The 18,524-nt window shown below is 41.1% G+C and overlaps 2 protein-coding genes across 2 annotated transcripts; both read right to left on the bottom strand.

Annotated features, from left to right (window-relative positions):
* Positions 1-1,122: 1,122 nt before the first annotated feature.
* On the bottom strand, positions 1,123-10,754 carry poglut3 (protein O-glucosyltransferase 3). Its single transcript, XM_085780086.1, has 6 exons — positions 10,404-10,754; positions 9,350-9,547; positions 6,864-7,147; positions 5,434-5,638; positions 3,898-4,094; positions 1,123-3,046 (listed from the first exon to the last, which is right to left on the bottom strand). The coding sequence occupies exons 1-6, from the start codon at positions 10,639-10,641 to the stop codon at positions 2,618-2,620; spliced, it is 1,551 nt and encodes a 516-aa protein (XP_085636212.1). The 5' UTR covers positions 10,642-10,754; the 3' UTR covers positions 1,123-2,617.
* A 777-nt stretch (positions 10,755-11,531) lies between these two features.
* On the bottom strand, positions 11,532-18,026 carry cyb5r2 (cytochrome b5 reductase 2). The gene is made up of 9 exons (XM_085780087.1): positions 17,881-18,026; positions 17,497-17,679; positions 16,456-16,528; positions 16,177-16,283; positions 15,938-16,067; positions 14,961-15,044; positions 14,527-14,612; positions 14,300-14,399; positions 11,532-11,907 (listed from the first exon to the last, which is right to left on the bottom strand). Exons 1-9 carry the CDS (start codon positions 17,893-17,895, stop codon positions 11,735-11,737), a joined length of 951 nt encoding a protein of 316 aa, XP_085636213.1. The 5' UTR covers positions 17,896-18,026; the 3' UTR covers positions 11,532-11,734.
* Between the last annotated feature and the right edge of the window lie 498 nt (positions 18,027-18,524).

Genomic DNA, 18,524 nt, shown 5'->3' with positions numbered 1-18,524 from the left:
AACAAACACAGGAACAAATAAACTGCAGTTACACACAAGTTTAGACAGGATGGTACTAAGTGCTTTTATTTCCTGTGCCTTGTGAAAACTACAGTTTATATCACGGTCGACATTGCGATTTGTCAGGTTTGACATGTAACAATGATGGCTGCATCCCACTCATATATTATTCACTTATTGGTCCTTGCTATTGTACATAATGCTTTACTGGTTTGACTAAACCTTTAAGGGATACTTCACCCAAAATCAATAATTCACCATCATGCCAAGGAAGGGTTCTGAGAACCTCTGGAGTCATCAAAACGCTTTAGGAGTTCCAGGGGGGGTCCGGCTGGCAACAGGTTTTCATATAATGGTGGCGGATAGAGTTCACTTTTGAATCGTCCAAAACACACACTATGAAACATCCAGATACCTCCATACTGCTCGTCTGTACTGACCCAAGTGTCCTGAAGCCGCCACATGAAGAAGTTGTTCTGAAAAAATTAATGTGATCTCTGTTTTTATCGTTGTTGTAGTAGTAGCTCCCAGTGGCTCTGTTGATGTTTGTGCACATTCGCGAGATTTGAACATCTCGCAACAAATCTCACGCATCTCACGCAGCCACTGGGAGCTACAACAAGGCTACAAACAGAGATCACATTATTTTTTCCAAACAACTTTTTCATGTGGCGGCTTCAGGACACTTGGGTCAGTACGGACGAGCAGTATGGAGGTATCTGGATGTTTCATAGTGTGTGTTTTGGACGATTCAAAAGTGAACTCTATCCGCCGCCATTATATGAAAATCAGTTGCCAGTCGGACCCCCCCTGGAACTCATAAAGCGTTTTGATGACTCTAAAAGTTCTCCAAACCCTTCCTTGGCATGACGGTGAGTAGAAAATTGATTTTGGGTGAAGTATCCCTTTAATGGATCCATCCATCAACAATGCTGTTTAACAGGTCCAAATATACATTAAAAAAAAACCTATTAGATGCTGTTTACAAACTTTAATCTCTTCAAACAGAGACAGAGAACTTGACAACCATTTATATGCAAATGTCACAAGATTAAAAATGTGTGTTAGTTGAGTATAATCCCATTTACTAGTAAAATGAACACTGAAAAAGCCTGATAATAAAACATTAGATCGTCTTCATTTCAGCCTATTACTGTTGTGTGTTCTCGTCATATAAAGAAGTGAACTCCGGCTGCCCTTTCCAAACCTCCCAGGGAACCAGAAGTGTTTCCTTTTAAAGTCCCCAAAACAGACAAAAATAACCATAAAATGACTTTACACACTTGGACTCCACTGTGTGTGTTTTTTTTTTTGTAACCAGCTACCTGCTGTGTTTTGGACAATATGTAAATCCGAGTTGAATCGAGGCTTCCTTTACAGTGAGGTTTAGCATAAGCAGCTTGAGCGAAATGATTGTGCGTGAACTGTTTTGCCTGGTTGGAAGAGGGGCTTGATTAGTCTCTAAGTACTTTTACCTGGAACAACGGCTCTTGCGGGGATTTTTCTTGTGTTCAGTAAATTTGCATCACAAATTGCAGCAGGGGCTTAAAAATGAAGGCTCAGCAAACTGCTTTCTGTGAAGAGCGAGCGTGTGTGGTTTGGTACATTTTAATTTTAGGTGCAGTAGCTGTGAAACATGGTTAAAAAGGAAGTGGAGTGTCATTTCATTTGCAGAGAGACTCGCACAATGGCACAGAAAACACAGTTTAAAAGGTTGGAACCTGTCTTTTTAACGTCTTATCTGTTATAATATTAATATTGTTTTAGTTTTTTGTCTATTATAATATTGTTTTTATGTTTTTGTCTATTATAATATTATTTTAATGTTGTTACTATATTAAACCAGTGGGAAAAAGCACACTATTAAAAATACTTTTGACATTTGACCAACATTTCTCTGTTAACAGTGCATTGTTGTGTTTTATATATATTATTTTTCATATGTTCCTGATCAGATCTCAAAAATGCACATGTAAAAAAAAACAGTTTAACAGTGTAAGAAGATAATGAGGCTTTATCAGCACTAAGATACCACAGCAAATAAACAGAGCGTTTTGTCGTTATTCAAATGCAGCGTGAGAAGCTGTGGAAATGACTGCAGGCTGAAGGCCTATTATTCCTATTAGTAAAAGTATATTTATGGGGTGGAGAGCGTGAGAAAGAAACATTTTCATTATTCCATTCATTAAAATATGTCACCATGATGTAAAGTAGTTTAGAAGATTTATTTATTTAAAGACCATCTGACCTCAGGTTAACGCTGCATACAAAAATCCAATGAAAAGGCACGTTTACAAAATAGCAAATACATTCTCACATTACTAAAGAGAGGTTAACAAAAGGTACAAAACAACAATACAACACAATATTTAAAAAAGAAGTGGGAATGTGATTTTATTCCTGCAGCTTCACATTGGAAAACGGCTCCTGATGAGAGTTGTTGTTGTAAACCTGTCCTACAACCGACTCTGTTATACAAAATAAAGGCAACGATTAAAACTGTAAACTGTGAATTAGGCTTCTTCTTCCTTTCTCATCAGGAATATTCCGGGTTTTTTCACTCTTTATTTGTCAGGAATGATTCAGAGAACAAAAACAAAACTAAGGACGGACTCCATCATAGTTCATCTTTCTTGTTGTGGCCTTTCCGCTCACACGTGCACGCGGCGGTGTGGTCGTCCGGCTGAGGCACCGGCTCCATGTCCGGGTGTCGTTCGGGCCGTCCCGTCTGACGCTCCGAGTACGTGTGCAGGACTCTGTAGTAGTAACAGTACAGTCTGCTGGGCCGCAGCAGCTCGCGGGCCGCCGCCTGACCCGCCCGCGCCATCTCTTGCGCTTCGGCGTCGTTCTCCTTGCCCCATTGGATTTTCTCCAGAAGGTCCGACAGGTTTCTCTTCACGGGGACGAAGTGAGTTCCTGCCGTTAACTGGCTGTAGAAGTGTTCGTAGTACGGAGAGTCCTGCTTCAGGACCAGGCTGTTCCCCAGCATCAGGTAGGGAAAACGATACGCCGCCACGGTGCCATCCACGTTCACCTGGTACTTGAACTGAAACAGAGGAAGAAAGAAAACCAGGTTTAAAGAGATAGTTCAACATTTTGGCAAATTGTCCCATTAACATAATCCCTATAGTCATAGCAGTAGGTTCGTTACCTTTAATTGTCGGTGCAAGCTATTTTTAGAACGGCAGAGCAGAGCCGCGAGCTGCTCAGAGCTACGCTACAGAGGCTAATGGGATTTCTTGGTTTCCCTCATCAAACTCATCAAATACACAATCCGACAACTCCAAAATGCTCTGGTGGACAAGTTGTGATCTGCACATTCACCACACTATGAGATAATAACACAACGTTACGAGACCAAGTTGTTTAAGAGGCAAATGCAGAGATTGTTTGCTGAAAAACTGCCCCCAATGAGAACGCGCATCAGCGGTTTTGCATGAATTTACCTCTAAAACAACTCGGTCTTGTAACGTTCTGTTATTATCTCATAGCGTGGTGAATGTGCAGGTCACAACTTGTCCACCAGAGCGTTTTGGAGTTGTCGGATTGTGTATTTGATGAGTTTGATGAGGGAAACCAAGAAATCCCAAGAGCCTCCGTAGCGTAGCTCTGAGCAGCTCACGGCTCTGCTCCGCTGTTCTAACAATAGCTTGCACCGACAATTAAAGGTAACGAACCTACTGCTATGACTATAGAGATTATGGCAATGGGTCAATTTGCCAAAAATGTTCAACGATCTCTTTAATATAAATTGTAAGAACATATGTTCCTTGTGTTTATCATGGTGAAGTAAAACACCAAAATTCAACAAAACTAAATTAAAAGAGGAAAAACAACATCAAGATCAAGTAAAAGGATAAAATCGAGTACATAAAGAGGAATTATGTTTCTCCTAACCTTAAAGAAGTCAAAGAATCCAACGAGTGGAGCTTTGCCAACTTGTTTCTCTCTGTCTCTGAAGAAGAACCATCCTGTGATGCCTGCGTCCAGCAGCTCAGGGTGTTTCTTGGACAGAGACACCAGATGAAGACGCTCCTCTCGACTGTCCCGGCCACGGAAAAACGCCTGCGCTGTCTTGTTCGCCCACGGAGGCCCTGGAAGGAAAGTTAGTGGACAGTAGTTAGTAGATAGTAGTAAACAGCTGGAAGTGACAGAGAAAGGCAACTAGATATACTGTACAGTATGTAAAAGGTGAAGGGAAAATATTAAAGATTAACAGTATTTCACCCTGGATAAATAAAACAACATGCAAATCTTTTCTGATATTATTTGTCAGGGTTCAACTTGTGCCATGAGGACAAGCCCAGCCTGAAGCCAGGGTGTCTTCATATCAAGACTCATTAGATTATTACATTTATGACAGTGACAGTTTTTCTCACACTAAGTCAAAGCCTTAGAGATGCACGTCTGTATAAACCCTCAAGTGTCTGTGCGCTGACAAGAGCATCTAAGAATATTATTGACTTATTTATTTGACTATTTATTCAAAACAGTCTCCAAGTCAAGGAAGTTAAGGTTTTATTTGAGGTTAAACACATGTCTCGACAGCTAACTGGCACTTTATAGTAAAAAGTGTTTAATCTTTATCGAGCTGTGTATAAACCTGACAGAGTTGTTGTTGTTTATTTATTGTCTTAGTCTACTCTGTTTTTTTCATTTATGCATGTACTGTATCTTTATTGTTTTACAATATTGAACTAAATTAACTTAGAATAAACAGATGAACTTTGTCCACATAAACTGCTTGTGTCTTATACACACAGATATAAAATCACTGCTACAGTGGGTCACACAGCGTCTCCTATGATTTGGATATTGTACTTGGCCTCTATCGTGATTTTTGTTTTATATTTCAATTAATTGTGCAGTGCTGAACTGTACTCTAGGCTGGGCAGGGATAAATGTACGACCTTTGATATAAAATCCAATGACTGAACTGATGCCGTCACAGCAGTGTATGACTTTCTGGAAATCATTTTCCACGACTTTTTCAGCTGCTACAGTCTGACAGACATCACATGTTACTACGCCATACACTAACACATCCCCTGTCCCATTCATGCTTTGGAGAAGTCTTCTTTTCCACAGTTGTACCTTATTTGTACATTTAACCAGTTTGTTGTTTCTCTGTTTATTCCTCTCTCAGCCCCAGAAGTCTGATTTAAAGATGTGCACTCTATGGCTCTGACTTATCTATGAAATAATCTCTTACATGCTTAGAAATTATAACAAACGTATCATAGAACAACGCAAAAACATGTTGTTTTTGTTTTTAAACCACACCCACTACAGCTCTCTGCTGCTCCTCTATCTGTCACTCAGCAGAGGAGACAATAGGTCCAATACTGGAAATGCTATAAACTCAAAGTTGCTATTTTTCTTGCTAGGCACTAGGTACATATGTGTGTGTTTGTGTGTGTGTGAGAGAGATACCTGTGTTTCCCTGGATGGACAGCAGGTCGTTGGTGACGCCCCTCATGGCCTCCAAGGTGGAGTGCGTGACCTCGTACGTGGGGAGGACGATGTCGCGGGTGTCCGTGGAGCCGCACCACGACAGGACGGGAACAGGGTTGGAGCTCCTCGACTCCAGCGGCCAGTCGCCGACGTTGATGAAGAACTCCACGTCGGGCACCCGCACCTTCAGCAGACAGAGAGAGAGATCAGCATTCAGCCTCTTAGCAGTGATATTAAAGGGATATTCCGGTGTAAATGTAACCCATGCTCTAACGCACCGTGAGACCGAGTACAACACGCCCCCCAGAGATCAAGTTAGCCAACTGCAAACTTCTATAGTTATAGCGAGTTCAGCAAAGACCGCCACATAGCAAAACACTGCTGTCTATGGAGCCAAGAGCCATCAAAAAAGCCACTTGAAGCCACAAATAATGCTCAAAACAGCACAAAACTTCCTCAACAGTACAAACAGGGTCCCAGTCCATAATACGAGGCATTAAACATCTGTTAGCTTTGCCTGGTTTCTATTGAACAGAGATGAAAACACACAACTGTCCCACTCTCTTCCAGCTGCGTGCTAGTTGTGGGGAAGCCCTGATGAGTCGATTACCGAATGCACCAGTGTTCCTCTCTGTCTTTCCTCTCTGTTTCTAACAATAAATTAGTGAGTGTTGACAGGGAAATTAACGGAGTTGAGTTGTTCAAACTATCACAGTCGGCAAAGCTGCTGCATTTTTGGAACTAAACGTCACTGGACTCTTTACTTTTCTGCATTAGAAGGAAGCGGCTGGAGTATGTTGTGTCTCTCCTAGGCAAAGCTAACAGGTGTTTGATGCCTCGTATTATGGGCTGGGACCCTGTTTGTACTGTTGCTGAGGTTTGGTGCTGTTTTGAGCATTATTTGTGGCTGTGAGTTGCTTTTTTGATGGCGGTTGGCTCTTGGCTCCATAGACAGCAGTGTTTTGCTATCTGGCGGTCTGTGCTGAAGTCGCTGCAACTAGAGAATCTCTCGAGGGGGTGATTTCACAGTGTGTTAGATCAGTGGTTCTCAAAGTGGGGTCCCAGGACCCCCAGGGGTCCTTGAAAGGATTCAAGGTAATCCCCAACTTTTACTCGAAATTTTACCACATTTTTTTCCAGAGATTTCTGTAAATGTTTCGAAAATTTCATGCCACTGGCCGTAATTTGAACGTACATTGACTAAAAAAACGTAATTCAGTCTCAGAACAAATATTTGTGTATTTCTGGTGTTTGTTTCAAAATTGAGGGGGGTCCGTGGTCTAATTTGTGTCAGTTTAGGGGTCCTTGATCTAAAAAAAGTTTGAGAACCACTGTGTTGGACCATGGGTTACATTTACGCCAGAATATCCCTTTAAAATACTGCACAGTGAGTGGGGCCTTGAACTCACCTTCCTTGTGAGAGAGAGCAGCATTTCATCCGAGAACATCTTGAAGTCGGTGTATTTGCCCAGAGTGCGGCGGTACAGCTGGTTGTCGATGACGGCGTAGTGGATGAGCCCTCCTCTGTTTGAGAACCGGAGCGGCGCTTCCTGTCTGATGAACGGCAGGTCGACCGCGGGAAACGTTTTAAAGTCGGCCAGAATCTGAGGTTCCTCGTCGGGACACTGCATGACGCTCTGCCAGGCGGAGGCGTCGGGCTCGGGACAGTCGCAGTACTCATGATAGACGGGACCTGAGCATGAAGAACAATCAGTCACTAACCATGTTGTTTTCCATCACATAATTATCCGAATTAAGCAATATCGAATGAAAAATGCCTTATGGAAATAGTAAAATTCGATTAAAAGTCATGAATATCGATTAAAAGGTTAATACGGTCAATATCATCGGATTTTCTCTTGATCAATACAAAGTTTATGCGACAAATGCTGATTGAAATAGTTTTTTGCCGGATAAATGTGAGTTGCGATCATGTTTTATGTCAATTCTGCTACGTATACCAGCTGTTCAAAGACACGGCGGGAGTAAACAAAGAAAGATGCAGGGTTACAGGCGACAGACTGGCTTCATGTGAAATGTCGTGATCTCCCACAACTGTTTTTTAAGCGCTGCCGTTCATAAAACACAGGTGACAGGTTCCTCTAGTGTCTGTATATTTAACACTCAGTGCATCTGCATCGAAACAGTGTTTACACGCCACTGTCTTCTGATGACAAGTATGTGGCATTAGATGCACCAGCCTAACTTGTTTACCAACTGGGATAGTTCAACATTTTGGCAAATTGGCCCATTGCCATAATCCCTACAGCTTTAGCAGTAGGTTCGTTACCTTTAATTGTCGGTGCAAGCTATTTTTAGAACGGCCGAGCAGAGACGGAGTTGTTTTCGAGGCAAATGCAGAGACTGCTTGCTAAAAAACTGCCCCTGACAGGAACGTGCATCAGCAGTTTTGCATGACTTTACCTCTAAAACAACTCTGTCTGGTAACGTTCTGTTATTATCTCATAGCGTGGTGAATGTGCAGCTCACAACTTGTCCACCAGAGCGTTTTGGAGTTGTTGGATTGTGTATTTGATGAATGTGATGAGGTAAACAATGAAATCCCATGAGCCTCCGTAGCGTAGCTCTGAGCAACTCACGGCTCTGCTCCGCCGTTCTAAAAATAGCTTGCACCGACAATTAAATTAAAGGTAACGAACCTACTGCTATGACTATAGGGATTATGGTAATAAGCCAATTTGCCAAAAATGTTGAACTATTCCTTTAACTTGGCTGGTGTGCGTATGGCTCAGTGGTTTCCAGGCAACGACTCCAGCAGCTCGTCACACTTATAGGATAAATGGTTAAAGATGAAGGAATGGATGTCCTTCTTTTTTGTGATTTAGTACAAAGATGAACCAAGGAACCATTGGCAAAACAGCACATGACGTCATCACGCACGGCTTTTTATTCGATTTAAAGGTCTTTGATGGAAACGCACTTGAACCGGCATCACTGGGAGTGGATGGAAACATGGTTGGTCCTGTCTGTCACAGGTCGAACCAGGGCCACAGTGGTAGACAGCTGCAGAAGCTGCGTTTCTGAGATAACTGTCTACACAGGAAGCTGGTGTGAACCCTTCTGCATGCATGCAACACTGACCACAGAAACACTGCTAACCTATCTATGAAACAGTGATGATGATGTCAAATCTCTCAGACAGGAAGTTGCACATTCCCTCGACATATTTTTGTGTTACACTGAATATGAAAATGACCAAGACATCCTCATAGTGTGGTGCATGTGTGAGGTGTTTTCCCTGGTACTGAAGGTGGAGCTTTCTTTTCTAGCTCTTACTGAGATTTCTCTGTTTTCCACCTTTTAAATGTGTTTTGTCTTTAATGTAAAGCTGTTTTTTAGGGCTTTATAAACAGGCAAGAACCCCTTTGTCATAAATTGTGATCTAATCTTCATATCAGTGACATATACAAACACAATGGGCTCCAGCTTTGAACAATTACTATCTTTTATGTCTGTATTGTACAAGCTTGATAGACACTCACAGCACTGGTGCAAAAAGTAGGTCAACCCTCGGATTGAACAACCGGTTTCTGACTTGTGGGTTTTCTTTGAGACCTGCTGCGCATGTTGTGAAAGAAGTTTTCTTAATATGTTTGTGTTTGTTCTATTCACTTGTGCACAGATGCATCTTAAGCTGCAGCTGTGCACTGAGGGTTCACACGCTTTTCTTAACCTATGCCGTGTTAGCGCTTAAAAGATGAGTTTTCCAGATTGAGTGTCACTAGTTGAAACAGACTGTGTTTGTTGATCACTGTAACTTGGAGATCTGACAGCATTTCAATAAATGCAAATCATTCCCCAGGGTTCACTTTACTTTTCTTAAGCACTTAACATACACTCGTCTGTGTTTCTTCATGCATGTTGCAACACTGACCTTGCACGCTGTAGGGTGACTTGGCCACAACAGCATCTCTGTGCAGGACTTCAACCTTCAGCCCCTTCAGCGCTGTGCCGTAGAGCCGGTACCTGACCAGGAAGGAGCCGTCTCCTCTGTCCAGAGGCGGGGGGACGTGGATCCGGATGTGCTCCGTCTTATCCAGCGAGCTTATCTTCACTTTGAACGTGTCTTTACCTGCAAGATAGCACATAACAGCATTTCAGTGTCACCTCTGGCTCAGTTTCTTTCTTTCTTCTTTTTCCAGTTCACTTTTTATTATGATTTTTCATGGTTCACATGTTCATTAACATAACAATTCACCATTCTCATCCATTCACCTGTAAATTACAACTGAATCACACAGCATATGAATGATTGGTCCTCCCATAGTTGTATAAAAGTTGAAATCTACAAAATAAAATAAATAAATAAAAACTCCCTAAAACAGGAATGATGGGGTGCACCTTTATGATACTATAAAAACAGATACAAAAGGGGTAAAAAAAATGAAAAAAGGGACATAAAACTTAGCATTACAAACAATGGTCGTACCGGTGTGACAATGACATACATAATCCATCTTTCCCATGTTTTCATTGACCTCTGGCTCAGTTTCATCTGGCTGCAGGTCTCAATCAATCAACAACAAAGACTTTACATTCAATTTTGCACAAATAGACCCCCCCAGCCCTGTTGTTAGCTGGACAAACACACAAACACACCCGGAGACTTCTTTTTTTTCCTCAATGAAACAACCGAACAAGCATTGGAACTGTTGCGTCGTCTTATCTTTAGAATTATTACCTTACGTTGACGTGTTGACATCACCAACCAACTAGCTGCGTCCGTTCGATAATGGTCAGAATGAAACCTGTTGCCATGTCAACCGTGGGGGTTAGCTTAGAACGTTCCAACGGTTGTTCAGTTTAGCCGCTCTGACCACAAACTGCTCTCAGCAGCATTTCGCCGATGATAATGATTAACAACAACGACGACGACAAAAAAAAAGACACCTCCGGCTCGATATACGTGTATGTTAACATGTATTTACCTGGAGACAACGTCAGGTTTTCTCCCTTTGAATCCACCGCCTGTATGTAGAAGTAGCGGACCGGGAGGACCCTGCCGGGGTCCAACCCGCAGCCCCAGATGAGGCATCTCTCCGGGCTGATCCCCTCACTCTCACACAGCCCGAAGTTTGTGCTAATAAATACAACTAAAACTACAAACCTACTAAATAAACCACGTCGAAAATGTTTAAGTAGCTCCGCGCTACTGTCGCACACCATGTTCCCGTGACCGCTGAGTGCTATTTACGTCCAAACTAACTAAATATTCACTGCAAAGTTTTGATTGAAACTCCTACGCCGACATGTTGGTGGCGAGAGACACGCCCACTGTCCTGGTGATGCGTTCACTGCACGTAGGGAATGTTGGTTGCGGATTGTGAACGCAACACCAAAGCATGGCTGTATTATTTATATAATACATCCATGCACCAAAGACACTCAGTAGGCTACAGTAAAGTATTGACAAAAACGACCACTCAAGTTCCACTTATTGATTCGTTGTGGGTCTTCATGGCATACATGGCAAAATACCACACATTGTTGCTCATTCATAGAAAGAAATGCAGTTTTCTTTTGATCTAACAAGATTATTTGGTGTATAAATTACATAACACACATGATTCACTGCTGTTGTTCGATCATTTTAGATAAAGTAACTGAGATAACAGTAACTAGACATACATTTGACTGAACAAAGGCTGCACTGAAATCAACACTTGTTTTCCGGTTTTATGTTGTCTTTATTTTACAAAAGTTTAATATAACAGGCAGTTTGATACTGTAAAAATGCACATGTCATTTAGCATGGTATTAAAACCATCAATATTTTCACACAGTGATTTGTGGATTTATGTTATGTTTAATAAGTTCCACTTATTGATTCGTTGTGGGTCTTCATGGCATACATGGCAAAATACCAAACATTGTTGCTCATCCATAGAAAGAAATGCAGTTTTCTTTTGATCTAACAAGATTATTCGGTGTATAAACTACATAATACATACGATTCACTGCTGTTGTTTGGTCATTTTAGATAAAGTAGCCTAACTGAGATAACAGTAACTAGACACACATTTGACTGAACAAAGGCTGCACTGAAATCAACACACTTCTTTTTTGGTTTTATGTCATCTTTATTTTACAAAAATGTAGCCTCGAAAACAGATTTTTGTATCAAAAGTAATATAACAGGCAGTTTGATACTGTTAAAATGCACATGTCCTTTAGCATGGTATTAAAACCATCAATATTTTCACACAGTGATTTGTGGATTTATGACAAAAAAGCAGCTCTGGAGGCGACCAGAAAAACACTAGTAAGAAAAGATGTTTTCTGTTTTGTGTCCCAGCTTGTCCAGATTGGGCAGACAGGCGTTCTGTATCATTGGTGGAGGACCACACAGGACAATAAGGACATCAGAGGACGGAGCAGGGAGGTGGTCCTTGATCATGTCATAGGTCACGAATCCTGAGCTGTATCTCCAGTCTGAAGGACAAGACACAAGGGATAGATAGTTAAATCAGAGAAAATGACTTTGCAGCACAATATCCTGATAAATGCAAACGTGACAACAATGGAAAAAGAATTTAAAGAGTAATGAAATTATCTGCTTATTTTTGATCTCTAGGGAAAAATAAAGATTTCAGCTGCCGGTGTCAGAGGAGTCATTAATAATGAGAGACGTGAGGCGATTTGTTCGTCTGATGTTTTCAACCACAGATAGTCATCGCTCCCTCCAAGGCAACCAAATAATGACACCGCTAATGAAGAGCAAGCACACCTCTTCAGATGAATAATGATCAAGGGCTGATGAGTTTCTTTTTTTCTGCGTGGAGGAGGCGACGAAGATGCAACGAGACAGAATACAAGGGGCCGTTCCAGGCCTTCACAACAGAGATTATGCAACAATATTATGTTCATTAATTTCTGCTCACTTTTCGGGATTATGCAAACGAAGACATGAGCGTTTCACTAATCTACTGTAACACCCCGGAGGAGCTATCTGCCTCCTCGGCCTGCGAGGATTTTCCTGCAGCGGAGGAGTCTTTGTTTGGTTTCTCACTTTGAATATTCAGCAGCGAAACCAGCACCAGGCTTTAAGGTTTAGTCATCCTCACGCAGCCTGGCACCGCACTAATTCTCACACACACATATATTTTGTATGGTAACATGATAAAATTAGCCATGGGAAATGTTTGCTCCAGACCCCACATTATGACGAGTAAACATATCACACTGTACTGTTTTCATGTATTTTAATGCAGTTTCCAAATAAAGGGTTAGAGATAAAATAAGAAGTATATTAATTAGAATCAGTTTAATCATTTTTTCCACATTAACTGATGAATGTATAAACTGTAACGCCTTCATCCTCTAAGAATTTAAATATTTATATGATATGTTATGTATTTTAAATTGGATTACATGCTATTTGACGTTCAGTGAAGGTGAAGCATTTATAAATATGGACAGAACAAAACTGTCACACCTTAAAATTACAGTGCAAAACATATTTTCATTTCACTGTGACTCTAAATGTTTCTTATCTTTGGCACAATATGGCCTCATGACCTTGGTACATCCTGCAGGTTTCTGTCCTGTTGATGAGTTTTAGTCCAACTCCTGAAAAAAAACATCTGTCTCTATTCTAAAGCTGCTTCATGTTCCACCACACGTTCACCAACATCTACTGCAGCTGCTAACTTTGTCCTGTCTGTCGTTTGTTGCCGGGCAGATAACACACCTAACACACACATCTGCCTGCTGCTATTTTAAAATAAGACCGAATAAGAGAGACCGAACCAAAACAGTTAAGTTGTGAGCTGTAAAACCAGAAAAAGTAACCGACGACAGCTCCACAGATGGGTGACGATTCTCTGTGGGGGGTTTTCTACGGTGGCCCCGAGAGCTCAGTTCATTGCAACTTTTATTTTGCCATATACTAAAACCATGGTAGCCTCTGTCTCATGTTAATGTATAGTTCTTTTAAAGGGATAGTTCAACGTTTTGGCGCATTGGCCCATTGCCATAATCCCTATAGTCATAGCAGTAGGTTTGTTACTTTTAATTATTGGTGCAAGATATTTGTAGAATGGCGGCGCAGAGCCGCGAGCTGCTCAGAGCTACGCTACGGAGGCTAATGGGATTTCTTAGTTTCCCTCATCAAACTCATCAAATACACAATCCAACAACTCCAAAACGCTCTGGTGGACAAGTTGTGACCTGCACGTTCACCACGCTATGAGATAATAACAGAACGTTACCAGACAGAGTTGTTTTAGAGGTAAATTCATGAAAAACCGCTGATGCATGTTTCCTTTGGGGACAGTTTTTCAGCAGTCTCTGTATTTACCTAGAAAACAACTCTGTCTGGTAACGTTCTGTTATTATTTCATAGTGTGGTGAATGTGCAGGTCACAACTTGTCCACAAGAGCGTTTTGGAGTTATTGGATTGTGTGTTTGATGAGTTTGATGAGGGAAACCAAGAAATCCCCTAATCCTAATCCTACTGCTATGACTATAGGGATTATGGCAATGGGCCAATTTGCCAAAATGTTGAACTATCCCTTTAAATATTAGATTACAACAACCTGTTGCATCGTTCATCAGAGGGGATATTATATTTAAAGATACATGATACATGCAATAATAAAGATATTTGACACATGACAATAGAAACAGAAGGAGACATGATACCAGATAATAACCCAATAAACAACATAATACCAACAGCAATATTAGGAAAAGAGTTTATATTTAGACTAAATACCTCTTCTGTTACCTGGTGCACCTTTAATACATGAACCATCTTATATTAGGTGGAAACCAACCAGATGCCTTGTTGTCAGGCTCATAAATGAAGGAATCCTTTCTCACCCTGTGGAGGTTTGTCGAGCGTAAACCAGAGCTTGACTTTGTCGGGATGACTCTTCTTCACCTCCTCCAACTCCGCCCTCAGTAGAATATCCTTCTCAGTCTGAGAGAGAAGAGAGAGAGAGAGAGAGAAGAGATTTTATTTCTCCAGAGTATTCTCCACTCATGTACAGTAAAACAATAAGACACAGAGAGAGATTTCCTGCAGCACACAGACACACACAGCTGACCTGGTTGGCAAATATGAGGGAGCAGCGTGTGTTGTCAGTGGGGTCGGCTGTGATCTGGCGAATTAACTGCAGCATGGGAGTGATACCTGTGATGGAAAAAAGACTGAAGTTGGTCTCAGAGGATGATTTATATCTAACTGAGCGGAAGACAGTGGAGGAAAATATTGGCTTTCTTCATTTTTCAATAAGATTATATTGTCACCAGTGGAGCTGCAAAACAAAATGTCATCAAATCGTTATGAAAGTTAAACTCCTGGAGTGTAATATTAGTGTAACAAGAGAAAAGAAAGGTACTGTGACACTTGCAAAGCTGTTTCACAGTGTTCAACTATAATACAATAACTATATAGAAGAGGAAAACAGACCAGATGTTATAATGTACATGCAAAATAAATAACACATTAGAACAGAAATACATAGAAACATGAATGAACCTGTGCCTCCAGCGATCATCCCAACGTGCTTATACTTCCGAACCTTGGGCTCTGACTTCTTGTCCGGACGGATGGAAAACTGACCTAAGTAGACAAGAGTTCAACATTATACTGTACCACAGTGACATCTGCTGGTGACAGACAGTCACCACAGTGCAAACACATTACAGTTTACAGTAATTGCTAAGACACATTTCTTGAAACTTCTTCTTCCATCCTTTTCTCTTCACTGTAAACACAAAACATAATTTTCAAACTACACTCACAAAAAAACCTCTGACTCTTCCTGCAAAACCAAACTATTGCCTCAAAACAGATCAAACTGTGCTCAAAACCGAACTTTGTTGTCAGATCAGACCCTGAGTCAAACAAAATGAAAAACACAACTGAACAGTCATTACACACAACATAGAAAAAAGGAAAACACAATGATCAGATCATAAAGCTGTAGGAATAACCTTTACCTTCACAACAAAACAAAATTCCTGTTTAGCACTTATAGTAAAAAATAAAAAATATAAACAAGAATCACATTACAACTTCAAAAGTGCATACAGTATCTACTGTAAAATTATTCATCTACACTACAGCATCATGTCGACTGGCTTATACTGGTTTCTTCTCATCATTGGCCACAAGTGTGATCAGTTTTGAGTTGCGGTGTTTAAGTTTAGACACCTGCGCTTTAATCGAGTTTCACTTTTGCTGCCTGCGCTTATACCGTTATGCAACACAAGCGCATCACAGTGCAAAATGTGTTTTAGTGGGTGAGAATAGGTTTGCAAGTTGTGTCTAACAAGGTGAAAAGTGCTTAAGGTTCTGACAAAGGGGAGATCAATTCAATAAATGGGTTCAGGACACTGAGGATTTAGTGTTTTAGCAATTGAGAAAAACTGTTAGTTTAAATTTATATGTATTCAAATATACAATAAAGTGTCTTTTACAGTTCTTTCCTTCCACAAACACACATGCCATACCATTTCTCTTATACACCAGCAGTCCATTGGGTCCTCTGAAGTCAATGGCGTCTCCAATAGCCATGTTGTCCAGGTACTGAGACATCTTCCCTCCCTCTGGGAACGAGGGATGACAGTTCTTGTAGTACACCTTGAGAACAGATACAGTAACCTCAATGGGTATTTTTATTCATTTGTGCCTTGTAGAGTCAATTATAGATAAGGAAGGGGAGTCAACTGATGATGTGTGTGTTGATTACCTTCACCACAAGGTCAACATATCCTTGGTGCTCATCGCTGGAGACCGGGGTGTAGGCTCTGACCACCAGACTGCCGTTCACCTTGGCGGAGAGGTACACGTGTTGACCTGAGGGAAAAGTTAAAAACAGGAGACGCCATGAGGATTGTGAGAAGAGAGAGGATTGTGATTGTGAAGAGAAGAGAAGAGAAGAGAAGAGAAGAGAAGAGAAGAGAAGAGAAGAGAAGAGAAGAGAAGAGAAGAGAAGAGAAGAGAAGAGAAGAGAAGAGAGTTTCCGTACCGATCGGTAGTCCAAGGATATGAGCTCCAGATGGAAGGCCAAACCGAAATTTCTTAGTGTCATGACTTATTTCCTGTATGAAGACACACATACACAACATGAATAGTACATACACTTGCAAGGCCTTGATTTATGTTCGCTTGTACATGAACAACAAATAACATGAAGTTCAACATTTTGGCAAATTCTCCTATCACCATAATCCCTGTAGTCATAGCAGTAGGTTCATCACCTTTAATTATCAGTGCATGTTGTTTTGAGATCAGCGGGGCAGAGACGTGAGCTGCTCAGCAAGTTGTGACCTGCACATTCACCACGCTATGAGATAATCATGTAACATTACGAGACAGAGTTGTTTTAGAGGCAAATGCAGCTGTAACTACATCCCAAACACGGCTGCTGGGCGGAGTGATTTCAAAAGCGCAAGTAGTTCAGAGTATTTGCTTCTTGTGTGGTTATGTTACATAATTATACATGCTTATTTCAAAGCGTTGTGAATGTGCAGGTCAGAACTTGCCCAGAGCGTTGTGGAGTTGTTGGATTGTGTATTTGATGAGTTTGATGAGGGACAGGGCAGGAGACCTGTACCGTTCACCTCCATTGTGTTCACGGAGCAGCTCGCGTCTCTGCCCCGCTGATCTCAAAACAACATGCACCGATAATTAAAGGTAATGAACCTACTGCTATGACTATAGAGATTATAGCAATAGGCGGATTTGCCAAAATGTTGAACTATCCCTTTAAAATAACTTGGTTAGCACTAAAAGAAAAGATCATCTCCAAGTAGAAGCTAATGTAGCATAAGGTTATAGCACATCAAATCAGATTCATGTAGGTTCGGCCACAATTAAAGATGACTCATCTCATCATCATCATCACCATGTGAGGCAATCAGACTTGATGCAACCCCAAGACTATAAATGATGGACAATAATTAACACAGATTGATAAGCGTATAATGTATCAGTTATTACAAACTAGACAGAAACTAGAGAATGGGAGTGTGGGTAGATTTTCTACATGAGTCTGCATGCAGCTTACCTGTTTGTGTATGAGGGGAAGTGAATATTTGGCCGTGGGGTCCTGCAGAGTCACAGGTATCTGCTGCTTCTTTGCTATCTGCTTCTTTGCTATCTGCTCCTTTTGTTTTCCTGAGCCTTGCAGGAAGAGAAAGTAGTACACCGTGACCGCCACCACCACAAGGGCCACCACCACTGGGATCAGCTGAGAGACAAAGATCATGGACAGGTTGGACGACTGTTGTTGCTCAAACTGTCTGTCAATGTTCACATTTTGTAGGTTACATTAAACAAACACATCACACATGATAAAACAGAGCAGACGAATAAAATCTCAGGATTTGAGTGAGATCAAATAGATCAATAAAGAAAAATAATTAAATATGATAAGGAAGTAAATTCTTACCATGTCTGGGGCCATAGTTTTAAAATGTAGTAAAGTGTGTCAGAGCCTTGTTATCCTCATGCAGCCTTGATAGCCTTCACTTTCTGTCTTTCTCTCACGCATGGCACTCATTCATTCAGAGCAAAGGTCCTTTAAGGGGGCGTGGCCTACGCTGGGGGGAAGGCGACGCATGGTCCAAAGCACCAATAGGAAGTGAGATGTGATCATGGCACTACATAGTACAGAGGTGGTATGTACTGTAGTGCAGGCAGTGAGGAGCAGAGCCTTGAAATCACACCACAGGCCGAGGGGAGGGGAGACGCACACATGGAGGTTACATAATAAACTCTGGAGCTGTTGAGACCCGCTGGAAACGAGAAACTATGGTTTATTTATCACACAATGAGCCGATGAAACTATTTACTTTTTTATTTTGAAACAATCTGCGTTTTGGTACAAAATGGTAGAAAAGTTTATGATCAAGTAGATAAATAACAGTTGGGAGAAGGAGGTACATTTTTTTTTGGTCTGGTCAATATTTCTGTTAATGTGAATGTGAACAGTTAAGAAATAATCTCCAAAAGCCATTACGTTACAGATGACAGATTCCCTTTATATTTTAAACGATATATATACTTCTTTATTTTCAACTTTGGAAAGGAAAA

The sequence above is a fragment of the Trachurus japonicus genome, chromosome 6, assembly GCF_045865225.1.
Source record: "Trachurus japonicus isolate A0001 chromosome 6, Traja_1.0".
Classification (NCBI taxonomy): Eukaryota; Metazoa; Chordata; class Actinopteri; order Carangiformes; family Carangidae; genus Trachurus; species Trachurus japonicus.
This window is presented reverse-complemented; position numbering and strand designations above follow the sequence as displayed.

Bases quoted from the DNA above. Each gene is read 5' to 3' on its own strand.
- cyb5r2 (XM_085780087.1), bottom strand. The intron at 16,068-16,176 runs GTAATCAACACA...TCTGTTCTCAAG, and splicing joins ATGTTGACCTTGTGGTGAAG to GTGTACTACAAGAACTGTCA. The intron at 15,045-15,937 runs GTATGGCATGTG...TTGTCTACTTAG, and splicing joins GCTGGTGTATAAGAGAAATG to GTCAGTTTTCCATCCGTCCG.
- poglut3 (XM_085780086.1), bottom strand. From the start codon at position 10,641: ATGGTGTGCGACAGTAGCGCGGAGCTACTTAAACATTTTCGACGTGGT. The intron at 5,639-6,863 runs GTGAGTTCAAGG...TGTCTGCTGAAG, and splicing joins TGCTCTCTCTCACAAGGAAG to GTGCGGGTGCCCGACGTGGA. The intron at 3,047-3,897 runs GTTAGGAGAAAC...CCTCTGTTTCAG, and splicing joins GATTCTTTGACTTCTTTAAG to TTCAAGTACCAGGTGAACGT.